General features: G+C 49.4%; 6 protein-coding genes across 6 annotated transcripts; 3 read left to right on the top strand and 3 right to left on the bottom strand.

Annotated features, from left to right (window-relative positions):
* Nucleotides 1-1,192: 1,192 nt before the first annotated feature.
* On the top strand, nt 1,193-2,389 carry N7469_007313 (urease accessory protein UreD; the record flags this gene model as incomplete). The annotated part of the gene is made up of 1 exon (XM_056646231.1): nt 1,193-2,389. One exon carries the CDS (start codon nt 1,193-1,195, stop codon nt 2,387-2,389), a length of 1,197 nt encoding a protein of 398 aa, XP_056499672.1.
* A 543-nt stretch (nt 2,390-2,932) lies between these two features.
* N7469_007312 (uncharacterized protein) lies at nt 2,933-4,106 on the bottom strand (the record flags this gene model as incomplete). Its single annotated transcript, XM_056646230.1, has 2 exons — nt 2,933-4,016; nt 4,102-4,106. 2 exons carry the CDS (start codon nt 4,104-4,106, stop codon nt 2,933-2,935), a joined length of 1,089 nt encoding a protein of 362 aa, XP_056499671.1.
* Nucleotides 4,107-5,861: 1,755 nt separating this feature from the next.
* N7469_007311 (putative rRNA biogenesis protein RRP5) lies at nt 5,862-11,364 on the bottom strand (the record flags this gene model as incomplete). The annotated part of the gene is made up of 3 exons (XM_056646229.1): nt 5,862-6,413; nt 6,474-10,856; nt 10,918-11,364. 3 exons carry the CDS (start codon nt 11,362-11,364, stop codon nt 5,862-5,864), a joined length of 5,382 nt encoding a protein of 1,793 aa, XP_056499670.1.
* A 654-nt stretch (nt 11,365-12,018) lies between these two features.
* Nucleotides 12,019-14,293, top strand: N7469_007310 (WD40 repeat domain-containing protein; the record flags this gene model as incomplete). Its single annotated transcript, XM_056646228.1, has 3 exons — nt 12,019-12,670; nt 12,726-12,839; nt 12,900-14,293. The coding sequence occupies 3 exons, from the start codon at nt 12,019-12,021 to the stop codon at nt 14,291-14,293; spliced, it is 2,160 nt and encodes a 719-aa protein (XP_056499669.1).
* A 657-nt stretch (nt 14,294-14,950) lies between these two features.
* Nucleotides 14,951-16,026, top strand: N7469_007309 (uncharacterized protein; the record flags this gene model as incomplete). The annotated part of the gene is made up of 2 exons (XM_056646227.1): nt 14,951-14,988; nt 15,051-16,026. 2 exons carry the CDS (start codon nt 14,951-14,953, stop codon nt 16,024-16,026), a joined length of 1,014 nt encoding a protein of 337 aa, XP_056499668.1.
* A 179-nt stretch (nt 16,027-16,205) lies between these two features.
* On the bottom strand, nt 16,206-18,206 carry N7469_007308 (chaperonin-containing T-complex alpha subunit TCP1; the record flags this gene model as incomplete). The annotated part of the gene is made up of 6 exons (XM_056646226.1): nt 16,206-16,589; nt 16,650-17,684; nt 17,744-17,848; nt 17,914-17,999; nt 18,059-18,106; nt 18,164-18,206. 6 exons carry the CDS (start codon nt 18,204-18,206, stop codon nt 16,206-16,208), a joined length of 1,701 nt encoding a protein of 566 aa, XP_056499667.1.
* Between the last annotated feature and the right edge of the window lie 118 nt (nt 18,207-18,324).

Here is an 18,324-nt window from a genome sequence, read left to right as displayed (position 1 = left end):
TTTTTGTCTTGACTATTGTCTCTTGTTTCGCTCTATTTGCTTTCTTTAATTTATCTTTGATCACAAGTTACCTCCGTATTCGCCAACGCTTTCCATGAGAGAAATGTGGCGGTTGGGTGCTGCCTTTTGACTGTTACTCTTTGCTTACGCTAGTTATATCTCAAGAGTACTATACTGCAGGATATCTTTTAATGCTAGTATAATTTAGTTCAATTCCCTATACTTGCCAAGGTTGGCGATTATGAAAAATGCCAGACGTATGTCCATACAGTATAATAAAATTGTCCTGCCTATTCATGAATGTATACAACCATGCCACAACACCGGTCTTCCCCAATTTTCTGTCCTCATTCTTCGTATGCTGCACGACATGCAGCTCAAACAGACTTAAGCGAGCAGATGCCTAGCACTGCCCCTTCTGAAGATCCCGTCGTGCCACTCCCTGGTAGGGGTGACCAGGGATATACATAGGTTGAACGGAAAGTCTTGGCAGCAGCAGTCCAAATGCAAGTGATACCACTCCGAAACAATAAATACACGCCAAAAATACCCCGGCGTGGTAGATCGCCCAGTACGATGACATAAGGCAGTCATGTGGTGGATGCCAAGCCCCGCCGCAGCCCCATTTGGAGCGACTGCAACCAGTTGAGACGCTGCGGCGAGGGTTCCTCTTTGTCATAGAAACGCAATTGCACTCCCCACGATGCCGTTGCCAGTCCACTTCATCCACTTTGTCCACTTTGTTCGGTCTCACGGCGTTCAACATATCGACACATGGGGTCAAACCGCCCCCCGCTTGACACATAGTCGCATCTAGTCCATGGATAGCTGGTCCATTCGCACCAAGAGGGGTGAGTCCATTGACTAATGGATGTGATCATCCCCCCCCGGCTAATTTTATATACCAGTCATTAACGCCCAAAAATTCCGGGGTAGACAACCTTTCTGCAATAAACATCATGCTGCAGCCTGCCGGTATCACGCCTTACTGAATCACAACATTCATGCTTGCTTGGCTCATTCTTCGTCTGACCCTCGCGCCTTGATATAACCACCTGCTTTTCCCTCCGCAGACTCCACTCCACTCCACTGTCCTCCCACCGCCCGCGTCACTTCTTCCTCTCACTCTCCGCTTCCATTTGCAAGAGAAAAAGAAGGGAAAAAAAGCATCCATCATATCACATACGCCACAATGCGACAACCAGCAATGCCCATCCGCTCGCCCTTCGAGTCTTCAATTGCGAAGCCGGGGCAGGGCAATGTCGTTCTCTCTCTACTCCCTCCCAACAATCCTACTCTCACGACCCTCACCTACAAATACCCATTGAAGCTTGTACCTCGTGCACCAGGCTTCGTCCCCACACCCGATCCCGCTGCTCTATCCGATTCATGTCCCTCACGACCCGTTCACCTTTATTTACTCACCTATGGGGGTGGTCTCCTTCCTGGGGATCATATCGAGGTATCTATCAAGCTGGAACCCAGGACACGAATGGTGGTTACGACACCACAAGGAAGCACAAAGATCTTCAAGACTGAACCTGGGAATGACAATGGAGTCAGTGTAATTAAGGGTCACCGGAAGAAGATGCCTGCCAACGATCATCTCTCTGATATGAGTCAACAATCACTAGACGTCCGAATTGGCCGCGAGTCCGCTCTCTGCTATCTACCGGATCCCTCTGTCCCTTATCAAAATAGTCGCTACGCCCAAGTACAGACATTTACAGTTGACGCTGCGGCTCGTGGTAACCAGCGTAGCAGTCTCTGCGTCTTAGATTGGGTCACGCAAGGCCGGACCTCGCGTGGCGAGAACTGGAATTTCCGATTCTGGAAGGGTCGAAATGAAGTCTGGGCTGCCGATGAAAAGACAGGAAAGAGCCGGCTTCTTCTTCGCGACTCCGTTATATTAGACGATGAAACGGAAGATGATCTCGCCTCAGATGAATCTGACGAAGATATGGAAGATACAAGTCACGGCATCAACCCTCAACCTGATGGCGCGGATGTCCCACCGCAAGCGCAGGCCGGTCTGCTTCCATTGAACGTCATACAAGAACGCACAAGACCACACGGCGTGGTGGGTACGCTTATTTTGTCAGGCCCAGTCTTCGATAAGCTTGGCAGCTTCCTCATCGAACAATTCACATCACAGCCTCGAATCGGCAGCCGGAATTGGTCTTCATCAGCACCGTCTTCCGCGCCTGAGGATTCCTCTGCCTCCAAGCACGATGTCACTTGGACAGCAGCTCGTGTTCGCGCGGGCTTTGTACTGGTGAAGTTTGGCGCCAAGGACTTTGAGACGGCTAAGCATTGGCTAGGCGGGCTTTTGCGCGAGGAAGGCAGCATCGTTCGAGAATTCGGCGAAGAGGCTCTTTTCTGCGTATAACGCTCGATGAATCACTCAACTGTTCTCATTCCCTATGCCAAGCCTCTTTCCCGCTTCCGACTGAACCCTCAACTTGTCCAGTCCACAACCTACTGCATTTCCAAAGTGCCCAGCACATCTTATTATTGATGATACCCACTGGGCCTCTCAGGCCTTGTCTCCCTTCTGTACCTTCGGGTTCCTATTTCGACATTTGTATTCTTTTTTACATATCTAGCCTCTTGCATGTAATTGGTCGCTCGGATGCAACCCTCGTACAGGGCTCTGCAAAGACAAAGCAAAACACACTGGGATTTTTATAGCATACTGCATCATGACAGTCCCCAAAAGAAAAAGGGATTGACCGCAAAAATGACACTTATTTAAGCGCCCTTGCTTAAAAGAACCATCATTCATTCAACGTAAGATTGCGTAAAAATCATGAAATCTATCGAAGTAAAGAGGTATCTCAAACGTCAATAAAGCCAGAACGAATCAAAACCCGCGACTCCCAACGAAAAATCCACAAAAAAGATCGGCATAATCATTCAGATTAACTCAGATCTACAACCACCAATCAAAGACGGGAATCTTCCAGTCACTCTTGGTAGCAGCAGCCAAGTCATCCACATTGAGTATATCAACACCCTCCTGAGCTAGAATCCTCCAAATGTGATTGCGCAGGCTAATCGGCCAGCCGGGGATGGACCAGTAGCGTACTTTCAGGCCATGCTGATGTGCAACTCGGACCTGCTTGCGAATGAGATCCATCTGGTTCTGTGTGAAATGGAAGGGCCAAGGAAAACCGACTGCCTTCTTAAAAGAGACGGACGCATAATAACTATTTGTTAAGTTGAAAGTGTTCGCATTGATGGATCTAGGCATGCCAGAATGACCTTGTCCCAGGCCGTGGGAATGCTCTTTAGTCGTGAGAACCGTCCCTTTCACGGGATCTTCTTCGTCTACGAGCTTTTCGAGTGGAGCATCGAAGAAGATATCTCGGTAGGTGGAGTTAGCCGTGACAAGATCGAAAGGAGTATTTCCTGTTCCGACGACTGTAATTGGTCTGGGGACGACGTCTTGTCCATTGAAGTATGTCAGGTATCCTCGATCCCGCAGTGGTGCAAGTTGCTTGACAACAGCAGGCCAAGTAACGGCACCATCGGTCTTGAAGTCAATTAGGAAAATAACCGACTGGTCCGGGTCAGTATCGAAGACTCCATGAGGAGGCCTGTTAGCAACTTCATTGAATGGAGTAGATGGGTTTTGTTTCTCGAGAATTTCGAGTAGAGGGTCGATGTACAAGGATCGGAGAGTTCGGCGGGAGGTCAGAGAAGAGGTGGTATGACCGACGTACAGTTCGTCATCGAAGAGCCATACATCCGCCTCAACACCGATGCAACCAGCCTCTAGAGCAGAGAAGAGTGGAATTCGGCGCCAGTAGTCGTTATGTGAGTGACAATTGACCGCGATGATTTCGCGCGACTGATCTGTCGGCCAGTGCGAAGCGTCCACGATACTCTGCGGATGAGGCGCGGTGTTCTTCCATGTACTCGCAGCACGGTCATATTCGTCCGGGAAAAAGGAGAGAACGATCCCGAATGCAAGGGAAATGAATTGTATTAACCCACTAAACTGCGTTAATGGCCTGACTTTTCCAAGAGTGAAACGAGTTGATGGGGGCTAGATCGGTGGGTGTCAAGCAATCATATAACAAAACTACATAGACTCACAGCATGACGAAGAATACGAGCAAACTGCGCGTACAAAAGCGCCAGCAGCACGATCGGTGTGACTTCTTCTTGTCAAGGGACTGGTCCAATAAGGATAGGGTATGACTCTGATGCGTGCGTGAGAAGGGAAGCCAACTCGTCAGCTTGCGCCATGTTGACGGCCCCACTTGAGCGCGGGGAATCTCAACAGTTCTTCCGGGGTCATCAGGGCCGCAAGTTGGAGAATCTGTATAGGTTTCATAGGGAACATCTAGGAGAAAATCGGAGGAATTGCTTGTCTGTATAGACTGGGGACGATATGGAACCCCCATTATTGATTAGGGGTGGGTGCCAATTGGCTTGGTTCGAAAGAGTGTCGAGAGTTAAAATGGAGGAGAGGATCCTTGAACCTGCAACAGGGCTGCATTTATATGTTGATTACCTCAGGATGTTCCGTCTTCTTACTCCAATTGTTCACTCTACTGAGTTACTATGTACTTTCTGTACTTTTCTCACTCAAAATGGTAGGGAAAATCTCGGGAATGACCAAATCCTTCGTAGTTCACAGACCATGTTTTCCACATACAGTTTAGCGTGATCCTGTTTAGGTTTAGTGACCCACTGTCCCTTAGCATCGTCGTGCGTGCTTCTATCAAAGTGTTTACATCGTGTAGTATTGGGTATTGTTCAGAATTGATTTTCTCTACTTAATTACAATTTTCAAAATGCTGGGCCGGTCAGTCTACTACCATAAGACGGATATTGTATCGGCCGCTTTAATTTCAAAGTGAATGCAGCCGATGCAGCACATTATATAGTCTAGAGTTACGCCCAGAGGTTAAGAGCATGGTATATTCCTAATCTTGACCCGGTGGAAAGATGATGAATAAGCTGTCACACTATGATCAATTTAAGCGATGTTACTTGCTTTTCTAATCTTTTCCGTTTCAATTGCATTAGGGATAGCTGCTCGTATACCTCAAGGGTTTTGGGGCTCAGAGAAAATCGCATTGAATTCACAATATCTAGTCTACAAAACGATCTCTCTTTCATTTGCAAGAGGTGGAGCTTATAAGAGGTAGCTTAGAGAAGTAGGGATATCTCTCAAGTCATCTAGAGATCAAAATTTCTCTTCAAAATGACTCTCAATGCTTTGAGATCAGAGTGCCAAAAGATCATAGTACCGTTCAGCCCTAACCGGTGGTAGGGCTGGCTGTATCGAAGATATCAATGCGAGCGCCCAGTGCAACGACCACGAATTAGCATCCTAAAGTCCACGCACATTTCACTGCAGCTCCCATTTCACTGAGTATAATACAGACTAGACCTCCCACCACCAGGTTAATTTTCTTCTTTTCCCTTGAATAATGGGGGGGTCAATCAGCGACCTGCGGCTCGCATGTTGCGGAGAAACTCCCGTTGATTGGTCTCGATTATTTAGGGTTCCAAGATACTTTGGTAAGCTCGACGGCAGCCAACGAGAGGCGGTGGGGCATCTCATGCTAAAAGATGTGGTTGATGTTGGCGAGGGCTTGCAGAATTATCTTGGAACGGATATCTGCACATGCAAGGGCTAGGAGATAGTAAGTCGTGGAGTCAAAGACGCCAAGCATTGCATTTATGTGAATATACTACTACGAAGGCAAAACCGTGGAAGCAACAGGCCAGTAAATATGGAATATCCGCAGATCAATTCGATAGCGCTTTATATACAACGAATGCAATGGTCCCAAACACCCACGGTTTTTTTTTGGTTAATTAACACATCAAAGTAATACAATCTACTCCTCTTGGTGGAGCGACTTGACATAGGCAGCTGCCCGTGCCTTGGTCTCCTCCACCATCTTCTCATCTCCACCCTCAGCAACAAGCTTCTCCTCAAAAGCAAGCCACTTCTTGAAAAGGAACTTGGCCTGCTTGGGCTTCAGCTTCTTGCTCGCGTCCACGCTGACGGAGCCCTTCTTGCGCTGAAGACCGAGCACACGCTCGAACAGACGGCGGACCTGGTCTGCATCGCCGTTCTTGATCTCTAGATCGATTAGGACGTTCCACAGATCAATGCGCTTCGGGAACGAAGAAAGAAGTCCCTCAAAAACTGTTCGACCACGCTCGATGTCTCCATTGGCTGAGCGGAACTCCAGTTGTGCGAATTTGGAGGTTGTCTCGACGTGAGTGTGGGTTGGCAGAGACTGCAGTGCACGAGCAAGCAGACCACGACCACGCTCTGGGTTGGCCAGAATGTCGAACAAGAAACTGGCGTAGTTCAAGAAGAAGGCTGGGGATTGGTTTGCGATCTTCTTCTTCATTGCGGTTCGGAAGAGGTCATCCGCTTTCTAAGTGAAGAAGTTAGACCATGACATTATTAAAGGGCACGGGAAAACGAATAAACATACCTCGTTCTTTCCGGAACTGATATAGATACTAGCCATCTTATCGTATATGACTTGCGCGTCTTGGTACTGACAAGCGCGGTTAAACACCTCCTCGAGAGTATCATCATTGCCGTAGGTGTTCTCCAAGTTCAACAAAGCAATCCAGACGTTCAGCTTTTCAGACTCCTGGCCCATGGAGATGGTACGAAGAGCACGCTCAGCGATGGTACGAGCCTTCTCAACTTCACCAAGCTCCAGCTGGAACGCCATATATTGCAGCCACAGTAACGACGAGTCAGGCTCGCCCATAAGAAGACGTTCATAGTCGGCAACGGTTTGTGGCCCATTGGCATCCAGCTCGCCAGTGCGGTCGACCTGGATTTCGGGCTTACGACTCTTCTTCTTTTTCTTGGAAGACTCCTCCTCATCACTATCCGAGTCGGCGGCCGCGTTGTCGGGTTGGACGTTACCACTCCAGTCAAAGCCACTAGCACCAAGACCTCCGTCCTTGGAAGGCTTGGTGGATTCATCCACGTCACTATCCTCCTCCTCCTCTTCCTCATCGTCTTCACTGCCATCCCCAACATCGACACCTCCCATAGAGACATCATCATCATCGCTATCGCCCTGCAGCTCAACACCACCATCAGCAGCGTCGCTGAGCTCCTCATCGTCACTCTCATCCGGTGCATCTTGGAAATGGGACGCCTTCAAGGAGAAGGAGATTTTTTTCGACGCGGGATCAATCTTGATGATCTTGGCCTTGACATTATCACCCTCATCGTACAGGGTACGAGCATCTTCAATGCGCTTATCAGCCATTTCACTGCGGTGGCAAAGACCACTGACATTGGAAGACTTATCAACGACAATGAAGGCACCAAATTCCTCGACCTTGCGGATCTTACCAGTCACAACCTGGCCAACCTTGAGGTCTCGCAGGGTTACGGGGGCCTTGTAGTTGGGGTCTAAGAGAGAGTCTTTCAGGCTGAGCTGCAGCTTGTTCTGACTGGCATCAACCATAGTGACTCGGCCCTTCACAAGCTGGTCGACCTGGAAAGCATCCTTCCACTCCTTCAAATAGGCATCGGATAGATCGGAAACGCGGACATACGCAATAACATCGCGACCAACAGACACGAAAAGACCGGCATCCGTCACGCGCTTAACGAAACCACGAATGACCTCGTTTGGTTTGATGTCCTTGAGAGAAGTGATCTCACGGTCCTGTACGGGAAGCGTGGAACTCAGAACCTTAGACGGGCGAAGAGACAGCTGGATCTTCTTGTTGGGCTCGTCAACAGAGACAACGTAGGCGCGCAGAATCTCGTTCTTACGGTACAAGGATGGGTTAGCCTTGGAATAGTCATCCGCCATGTCTATGAGGTTAACAGCTGCAACGACGGCCTCACTGAGCTGCATGATCACCTGCTTCTCGGTGACCTTAGTCACTCTACCAGCAACGATCATACCAACCGAGACATCTCCGAATGAAAGCTTGTCGAAGCCTTGCTTGGCAGAAAGGTCCAATTGTCCCTTTTCAGCGTTGACGCCGGTGACTTGGACCTTCAAAGCAGATCCGATGGGGAAATTATTCTCAACGTCGGTGAGCAGAGACAAGTCGTCGGAAGCATCCATAAAGCGAAGTCTACCGCGGACACTAGGAGACAGATTGATCCAAATGCAATTATCGGAGATGTTGTTGATGAAACCCATCCAAGATGATCCAACCTGAACCTGCTCGAGATTCAATGGGGCGGGGTTGGTAGCCTTGAGGAAGCTGGGCTTCAAAGACAATTCGTAAACAGGGTACTTGCCACTGCGGTGCGAAATGGGCAAGAATTTGTGATTACGGGCATCATGAATACCAAGAATTCTAGCCTCAACAATTTGCTTGGTCTTGAAGAACCGCAGGGGATGTTTGCGGTCCTCGAGGTCATCCCACTTGTCGAAGACCTCGGACACATCGATACGTCCCTGAATGTTATCGGCAAGCTGTACATTGACCTGGGTGGACTTGACAGAAGTGACCTTGCACTTGACAATGCGACCGAATGTAAAGTCAGACATGTTCTTAATGTTCTCATCAACAGGACCAGAGACAGGGTCATCATTCTGCTCGGTAGGAGCCTTGGTCTTCCTGGGCCCCGTATGGGTAGCCTCAGATTCCTTCTGGCTCAGAATGAATCGCTGATAATCTAGGTCGACCGAGTGAACGGTCAATGAGATGACCTGCCCCTTGGAGACGCCGAACTGAGGCTGAGACAGGTTTTCTTCTTCGATAAGACGCTTGGGAAGAAGGCCAGTAAGGCCACCAAGGAACTCAACGAACAAGCCATCAGGAGTGATGTTGCGGATGAAACCAGTAACCGTGCTGCCCTCCTGCACATCCTCAAACTTGGTGGGAATAGCTTTTTGCTTCACAGCCTTTTTCAGACTGGCGCGGCTGGAAACCCGGATGAGGCGATGCGCACGCTGAATATCAAGAACCAAGAGGTCGTTCAGCTTCTGACCGACACGGATCTTGGAAAGAGTCGAGGTTTGCTTTGACGGAGATCCATCAATGATGTGCTGAACATCGAGACGGGCCACTAGGCCAGACTCATCGAGCTTGAGGAGAACATCATCGTTGGACTTCTCAAAGACAGTTCCAGCGACAAGCAAACCAGGATGAATCTCTTCGAATGCCTTGCGATACTTGTCGGTAAATGTGGATGGATCCTTGCAGGAAACAGCAAGCCTGCCCTGAGCAGCGTCGACACTCAAGGCGTGAACATTGACAACCTGTCCAAGGCGGAAGTGCTGAGCTGGGTCCTTGATATAGGCCTCACTCATTTCAGACACAGGAAGAAAACCGCGAACATCGCCATAGAATTGGACAACAGCACCGTGGTTCTGCAGACTGACGATAGTTCCTGGTGACTGGGCGCCTCCAACAATGTCCTTGTAATCTTTCCATACTGCCGACTCGCTATTCAACAAGCTCTTCTTCAGAGTCAAACGGATCTGGCGCTTCTCCAGGTTCACGGACAAAATCCGGGCGGAGATCTTCAATCCCTCGCGGAATTTCTTCTCGGGAAACTGGAGCTTGGTATCGGCAAAGTGCATAGATGGGACGAGACCAGTGATGCCGTCTGCCAGGCTGACAATCAAACCATCCATACCAGTAGCGCCAACTAAGAGCTTCTCGACCTTGCCCTTGACGAGGGCGCCGACTGTGACATCCTCAATGCGGATAAAAGGCTGCTCAATCACGGATTTCTCGTAAGAGAGAAGGTAAAGATCATCCATCTTGTTGTAGCCGACAACGCGGGCTTCGTGAGTAGACCCAACCCTGAAAGGACCAGAATCATCCGAGATCGACTCAATCTTACCATCTGAGAGCCTTGAGATATGGACGAATCCAGTTTTCTTGGTCTCGCCGATCTGCGCGTAGACACCCATACCAGGGTCGACCTTCACCACCTTGGTCTCGGGAATAATGGCGGATATGGCAGGGGCATCTTCCGAAGAATCGGGGCCGTGAGTATTGGTCGAAAGTTTGAGGACATGGTCCAGCATAGAGAACCCGACCTTGAATGGCTCAGCAGAGGGAAAAGTCGAAACGATCCGACCCTTGATCTTAGCGCCGATCTTGAACTTGCGCACCAAGTCAAGTTTTCCGTCTGAAACACCGGATTGGACTAGGTCAACGGTGGTGTCGAGCATACCCATGATCTTTCCGATCATGCCATTAGCTGTAACTTCGGTCAAGAGAATCTCTGCGGCAACACCGGGGAGGTAGGAGTTGATGGTGGGAGCCGCTGCGAGGAAGTGCGACTTCTTGAGAGAATGTTGGAGATTAGCGGAAAGTTTGACGACATTACCACTGGCATTCTGGCCAGTGACAAGACAAAGGAAGACCGATCCCTCCTTGATATCGGAGTAATTAATATGTGAGTCAATCTCTCTCGAGGACATGAAACCGCGAAGCTCTGAGCCCTCGATTCCAAGATCCATCACTAGACCATGGTCCTCAACACTGACAACGGAGGCCTGAACGGCAGTCTCTGCAACCAAGTCGGATTTAGAGAGTCCAGAGTTGGTTTGCCTTGGGTCGATTGACAATTCAAGGCGCTTCTTGTTGCGGGCACCAGCCTCAGTAGATTCGGTGCCAGTAGAAACGACATATGCCCGAAGATATTGGCCAATATAGAAATGATCCTTTAGGTCGAAGGAGATTTCATCCGAGCTATCATCGTCATCTTCCTCTTCGTTAAGCATCTTCTCAATGCGATCATCGAGTCCCTTGGATACAGCGGTGAGAGGGACGTATCCGACAAGGTTATTGGGCAGCGAGAGAGCGATATCATTGGCGTTGATGCTCGAGACTTGGCCAAGTAGCATGGAACCGGGTACAATGCGCTGTCGTAAAATTTAGTCAAAAGCTGCTTACCTCGTCGTAGAACATTTGGGATCAACATACCTTGAATGTCAGGGGCTCAACACGAACTTCCTCCTTGTCTTGTGACTTCGTTTCCTTGTCACCAGACTTCTTGCCCTTGGACTTCTTCTTTCGCGACTTCTTGGTTGTCGCAGCATCGGCATCTTCCATGTCGACGTCGGCCTCCTCATCTTCGTCGTTATCATCAAATTCACGTGTTTGTTTTTTGGGACCCTTTTGTTCAAATAGAACATCCTTGTGGGCTTGAATCTGAATTTGCTTGCGCTCTAGCGGGGTTAGAACACTACCACCACCTCGAGGGAATGATGGTTCATCGTCGCGGAGGACAGAGAGCTCCGAGGCCTTCGGAGCAGTGTCCTTGGGCTTTTGCTCATTTTTGTGATCCTCAGCTCCAACTTTCGCACGCTTCTGTGGCTGACGAACAGCCGTTTCTTCGGGGGCATTCCCCTTGCGCTTAATTGGCGCCATTGTTGGTAAAGCAACAAGCACGGTTGAATTCTAGATTTCCCGAAAAAAAAATCAGTCCGATGCATGGCAGAAAAGTTACACCGCCCAATGATCAGAGCTGGTTGACCGCCTTCTGAGATAGTCGGACCTTAGTCATCACTGTTTACTTCATGAAAAAAAAAGTACTTTGTAAATGAATAAATATAACTACGAAATTCTATTATCGAGGTGATATAAATCATAGGGTTCTGATTGAAAAATTCTAGGACACTTTTCATCCGATAGCCTTAAAAGTTTTTGTTCCTCGCCAATGTGGCTTTCTTTGTAGATATGGCTCTGCCCTAGAGTTCGACATCTATAGAAAATTCTCTCTCCTTTGAGGACCTTCATTCATAATTATTCTAGAAGTAAATTCACCCTTTACCCTCTCCCATCTTGTATAAATAAAATGATTTAAGAATGCGCAAGGGAACCGGCTTTGGCATGGTGTCTGAACCCTCCCAAATGCCCGAACCACGCCGCACGCCACGCTCGCGCGTCCAAGTCACGTCTGTTGCGCGCAACACGACCCGCTTCCAATCTTACCCCCTTCGGCCAAATCTTTTCTCCATGTAAATCCACCTTGGAGGCTCTCTCGCGATCTCTTCTTTTCCTCCCCTCCGACTTGTGCATACCATGGATCGGGTCGTTGATCATCATGAACCGCCTAGATCAGAGCCCATATTCCCTCCTTCATCCCAGGAAATCCCATCCTCCCCGCCTTCCGTCGCATCTGAAGCTGCTGGTGGACGACGACAGAGAAAACCACCTACGGTCACACCTCGGTCATTCCGACGATTCTTTACACCACGGTCTTTGTTGAATAGTGGAAACAATGGTAGCCCGATCAGATCGAACCGCCAGGCATTAAGGGCCCTCAATTCACCAGCTGTCAACCGACTCGGTCCCGCTTTCACTAGATCATCCAAATCTGGAAGTGTTAGAAATGCCTACGATGGCTTACCAGAAGATTTGATGCGGACTCCGAGTAGGAAACGGAAGCATTCATTTTCTTCAGCAGCTTCTCCGCTTCAATCATCACCATTAAAAAAGGTCCGTGTGCGATCTCCGGTGGGCGACGAAGTGGAGCAGCGACCTATGATTCGAGATATCGATCCCGCTGTTCGAGGCCGCTTCGTTGACAGAGCCCCAGCGAGCCCCCCGAGACGTCGACCAGTATCTCCAATCAATAGATCTCAGGTATTGCAAACGTCAGGGTCGTTGTTCATGCGCACCGTTAAGGGGTCGCGGGCGAATCGCCTGACCCTTCGTTCAACTGCTGGGGCCGGTTAGTCTTTTAAGCACAGTGAGAGAAAAGGTATAACGTCTAATATGGATTGTAGGCTGGCAAGATGTTACATCTGATTTCCATTCGCGACCCGAGGACCGCCACTCATGTGCTAGTCAAGCTTCTGAGGGGTCTATGGCTCTGCCATTCTGCAGCGCCTCTTGCAATAGTATGTTCCCTTACTCATATTCAACGCAGTTCATATGCCACTTTACTAACAGCATGATAGCCAATTCTCTGGTGGCAGTTGGCGACGAGGAAGGTGGCATTCGATTACTGGATTCTTCTAAGGACGACGAGCGGGGGTTTTCTAATGCATACCTTGGTTTTCGTCCACACATGAACTCGATTATGGATCTTGAATTTTCTTCGGACGATTTATTGCTGGCTACCGCTTCCGGGGATCAAACGTCTCTAGTCATTGATATGACAACCCAACGACCAGTCCATTGTTTGTCGAACCACGTATCATCTGTGAAACGAATCCAATTTCAGCCAGCTTCCAACAACAAGGTCCTTGCAACCTGCAGCAGGGATGGAAATGTCAACATTTGGGATCTTCGGTGCAAAGGATTCGAACGTCCTTCTCTACAAGTGAGGTGCTCGCTAGAATCTGAGGCCGAAAACTGTACCACAACCCCGCGCAAGATGACTTACCCGCACGTTCTCAACACAATCCATGGTGCTCACGCCTATAGCACCCCGCAGAAACCGTATATGGACAAAAACGACCCTCCACCTTTTGGCCGATCAGACATCACAGTCACTTCCCTGGCATTTCTTCCTCCCGGACAAGAAAACCTTTTTGTTACTGCGTCTGAGGCGAGCGCGAGTGTTCGTTTATGGGATCTGCGAACTGCGCACCACAACCGCCGTGGCCGACCAGTTCTTCCATTGTCTACCACACGAGAGCCTGATAGTCATATGAAATACCGCAGGTTCGGTCTCACGTCTATGGCCTTTAGTGGCGAAGGTTCGCGGCTTTACACCCTTTGCCGTGACGGTACGGTCTATGCATACTCAACCTCACATCTTATGCTGGGACATGCCCCCGAGCTTTCTCTGAACAATAACCGCCCACGGCGCTCTGGAGGATCCGACAAGGAAGGATTGGGACCTCTGTATGGATTCCGCCACCCTCGCCTCCAGGTCTCTTCTTTTTATGTCAAGCTCGCCCTTCGCAAGGCATCCGGTGATCGCCCAGAGCTGCTGGCAGCTGGAAGCAGTGACCATTGTCCTATTCTGTTCCCAACAGATGAAAGGTTTTTGCAGTCTACTGTTAAAACACCTGATGATGGCCTCCCGACCCGTACATCACTGTTCACAACACGGTCTGGCCTTCGCCGTACCAACTCTGGGGTTGGCCTGTCTGGGCGCTTGGAAGACACTATCCCGATATACCAATCCGGGACTCCTCTTATTGAAGGACACAGCAGGGAGGTTACAGCGGTCTCATGGACCGTCGATGGCGAAATGATTTCTGTGAGCGATGACTATAGCGCCAGATGCTGGCGCGAAGGACCTGAGGCTCGTGAGCTTCGAACCAGCGGTGAGACCGAAGGTCGTCGCTGGGAATGCGGCTGGGCTGCTGTGAAAGACTCATATGATGACGAAGATGAATGATTCTTGCGAAGACTTTCCTTTCATTATTGTCATTTATCGGTACTTGCATCCGCAAGGTGTTGGAATGGCGTTTCTATTTTATGTGGGCATTTTCTGGAGTTTTCGGCAGGCATTTTCTTTTTATTAGCGTAGCATACCCGTCTGCTTTTATACTGCATCTCTCGGGGTTATTCTCAATTGATGACTCGTTTCAATACATTTGGTATAATAATAGATCCCAATAGAGCCTGGCTTGCCTTGGCACTTCATTTCAACCTTGAAATTGAGATTTGGATAAGCACTCCTGAAGAATACAATACTCTACACTAGAGCATTATTGTACCTTATGATACAGATGTATGCCCATATGGTAGTGTGATTTATATTTAGTTCCTAGGCCCAAGAGAAATAGATTCTGATAACTGCTTCATGAAGAAGTACAAACTCTCATTATTATTGACTAGAGCTCAAGCACTTGACGTACTCAAGTTCCAACAATTATATCCAAGAAGACACCCCCAAAAGAATACAAGGGCTTGTAAATGCTGTGGTTGATCCTCCAAGGTCAACGCGGGCGGTATCAACGTCCCACGTTGATAAGACGATTGGCCGATAACTTCGACCCGAAAAAAAAAAGTTCCGCTGGACAACTTCAATCTTCACACCCCAGCATTAATCATGCCTCACAAGCATAAGAGACGCGAAAAAGATGAATCGTTAGTCCGAGCCATATCTTCAGCGTATCAGGGCTTCATAAACTAATCTCAACTTTGTCCAGGCAATTCGATCTTCCACCATCGGTGATCGCAAAAGCACTCCCCGTCCGTAATCCACAGACTAAAGCAAAGAATGAAAAGAAACCAGCGCAGAAGCAAGATGACGGGGAAAAGAAAGCCTCATTTCAAAATAGTCGTCGCAAGAGCGCAAAGGAAGATGACACTCCTCGAGCTTTTCGGCACCTGATGCAATTCCAGACCACTGGTCGACGAGCACCACCCTCAGGACTCGAGACGGGCGAAAAGAAAAAGAAGAACCCAGACAACAAGAAGCGGAAGCATGAAAATGGAGAATTTAAGGAGGAAGCGAATAAGAAGCCCGCAAAGACTCTGTCTGAACAGAATGAAGCTGGTGGCAAAGAGGCCAAACAAGCAATGCCTAAGATCCTGCCCGGCGAGAAGCTTTCAGACTTTGCGGCGCGCGTTGACCGTGCGCTACCACTTTCTGCTATGACGAAATCTAATCATCCTGGTGCGCCTAAGACTCGCGATCACAAGATGACGAAGCATGAAAAGCACCTACGACGTTTACAGGCTGGTTGGCGAGAGGATGAGGCTAAGATCCGGGAGAAGGAACAAGAAGAGCGGGAGGAACGCGAGGAGCAAATGGAGGAACAACTGGAGCTGTTGAGACAGTGGGATTTGGAGAGACGTGGTGCTAAGGCTAAGAAGAAGGGTGCAACGCCCAAGAAGAAGAACAAATCTGGTAATGGGGATGTTGGTGACGATGACCCTGATCCCTGGGCAAAATTGAAGAAGCGGGACAAGGAGAGACAGGCCAACCCGTTTGACGTTGCTCAGGAGCCACCACAGTTGAAGAAACCCCGTGAGATCTTCAAAGTACGCGGCGGTGCTAAGGTTGATGTTGCCAACGTGCCCAATGCTGTTGGCAGTCTACGACGACGAGAGGAGTTGGCCAGCGAGCGGAGAAATATTGTGGAGGAATACCGACGAATGATGGCCGAGAAGCGTCAGTAATTTTTCGGGGAGTATCAGTGTTATAATCTTTTTCTATAGGATATCCATTTGATAAAAGAATCTCGTTCATATGCAGCCGCAGCAGACTTCTGGTCATCATATCCACTGCATTTTTTTCATTTCTATGTAACATCAAATTACTGCCTTTTTAAAGTTTCCGTAGTCAAAACATCAAGCGTTTAGTGACCATGGCCATCATCCTGCTTCTGCTCGGGATCCAGCTTGATGATAGTATCAATGCGCATAATAGCAATGCAGGCCTCGACAGCACTCTTGAGCTGCTTAACCTTGCTCATGCTAGGCTCCAAAACGCCGGCCTTTAAGGTGTCGTGAACACGTCCCTTCATCAAATCCAGACCATAGTTGCGGTAGGTCTTCTTCTTGGCAATAGCCTTCTCCTCTTCATTGGCATCGCCATCCTGCACACGCTGTGACAGGGCGTGGCGAACACGGAGCTGAGCGACCAGCTCGGATGAGTCCTTGGCCGCATTGACGGCGAGAGTCTTGGGGATAACAAGCAGTGACTGGGCGAATTCACCGATGGCGAGTTGCTCGCGGGAGCCCTAGATATTGTGTTAGCGACTATTCACGCGAAAGAAGTTAGCGCTGGAATAATGACATACCACTGTGACGGCGAATTCTTCCAGGTAGATGTGAAGAGCGGTTTCAACGGCACCACCGCCAGGGACGATGCTGCCACTCTCCAAGGTGCGCTTAATGGCGCACAGAGAATCGTGCACGGAACGCTCCATCTCGTCCAAGCTGAACTCGTTGGGACCACGAAGGATGATAGAGGCCGATGTGTGAACCTTGGTGCCCTTGACCAGAATGCACTCGTCGTCCGAGATGCGCTCCTGAACAACCTCCTCAGCGTGACCGAGGTTTGAGGCGTCGAACTTCTCATCTCCGTTCAAGTCAGACAGTGTGCTGACAAGAGTGGCACCAGAGGCCTTAGCAATGCGGCGAAGATCCTCCTTCTTGCAACGGCGAACGGCCATAGCACCCTTCTCAACGAAGGTCTTCAAGACCATGTCATCGATACCCTTGGTAGTCAGGATGACATTGGCACCGGACTTCAAAATCATCTCAACACGCTCCAGAACAATACCAGCTTCCCGCTCACGGATCTTCTCCAATTGATCGGGGTCATCGACTGTGATCTGCACGCCTAGCTTCATGCGCTCCTTTTGCAAGTTCATGTCCAGACAGGCAATCTTGGCATCAGTAATACGGGTCTTCATGGCCTGAGAGGCAACAGTACAGTTCAGAGCATAACCGTGGACAAGGACGGACTCAGTACCGCTCTTTCCGTGAGCCTTGAGCAGGTTCACGGCCTTGACCGGGTACTTGGTCTCTCCCCTTTGGTTTGTGGATTTCACCTGAAGCATGGCATCCACGCACATGTTGGCGAAAAAGTCCGAATCTGCACCAATGATCTTGCTAGACATGGAAGTCTTAGCAATGCTGACCAGGCTGTCCTTGCCCAGGTTGTCCACCTTCGTTGTGACGTTCTCGTTCATATACTTGACAGCCTCGCGGAGGGCAAGACGATATCCGTTGATGATGGTGGTGGGGTGTATCCGGTTCTTCATCAGCTCGTTCGCTCTTCGCAGAAGCTCCGAAGCAATCAGAACAACTGAAGTTGTGCCATCGCCGACCTACATAGGAATCAATATCAAAATTTCCAAACGACCAGTTCAATAAGTAGAGATCGTACCTCCTTATCCTGTTGCTGTGCCAGGTCCACAAGGATCTTGCCCGCGGGGTGTTCGATATCCAGCAGAGACAGAATGGTAGCACCATCATTTGTCACGGTCACATCCTATGATGGAAAATGGTGTTAATAGCTGTTCCTCGAGCTCTGCGGGGTTCTTCCATATTCCATACCCCTATGTCGTCGACCATCATCTTGTCCAATCCCGAGGGACCGAAAGAACTCTTGATGACATTTGAAATAGCCTGGGTCGCGAGGACTGCAATGAAGTCAGCTACAGCAATTGACTTCTTGACCTCGTTGTTCCATCTAACATACCGTTCTGCTCTCGGACATCGGCACCGGTGATTTTCTGTCCGCCCAAGACTGTGTGCGAGATGGATTAGTACGCTGCGTCAAAAGGAGAGGTTATATAGGACTCACAAAGAGTGTCCGCGTTCCGCGGAGCCTCAAAGATGCCTGCCATGGCGAATGTAATAAAAGAAACAAGGGCTTTCAAGAGCGATGGCAGAGCTCTGCTGGCTTGGGAACGGGGGGGTTTTGGTTTGTTACCGCTAAAAGTTCTGCCCGGCGGTGTGGGGCCG

Source organism: Penicillium citrinum (assembly GCF_028827155.1).
Source record: "Penicillium citrinum strain IBT 23319 chromosome Unknown utg000006l:1.0-3011923.0:1.0-3012962.0, whole genome shotgun sequence".
NCBI classification, from domain to species: Eukaryota; Fungi; Ascomycota; class Eurotiomycetes; order Eurotiales; family Aspergillaceae; genus Penicillium; species Penicillium citrinum.
The sequence above is the reverse complement of the archived record's forward strand: the minus strand, read 5'-3'. Positions and strand labels throughout refer to the sequence as shown.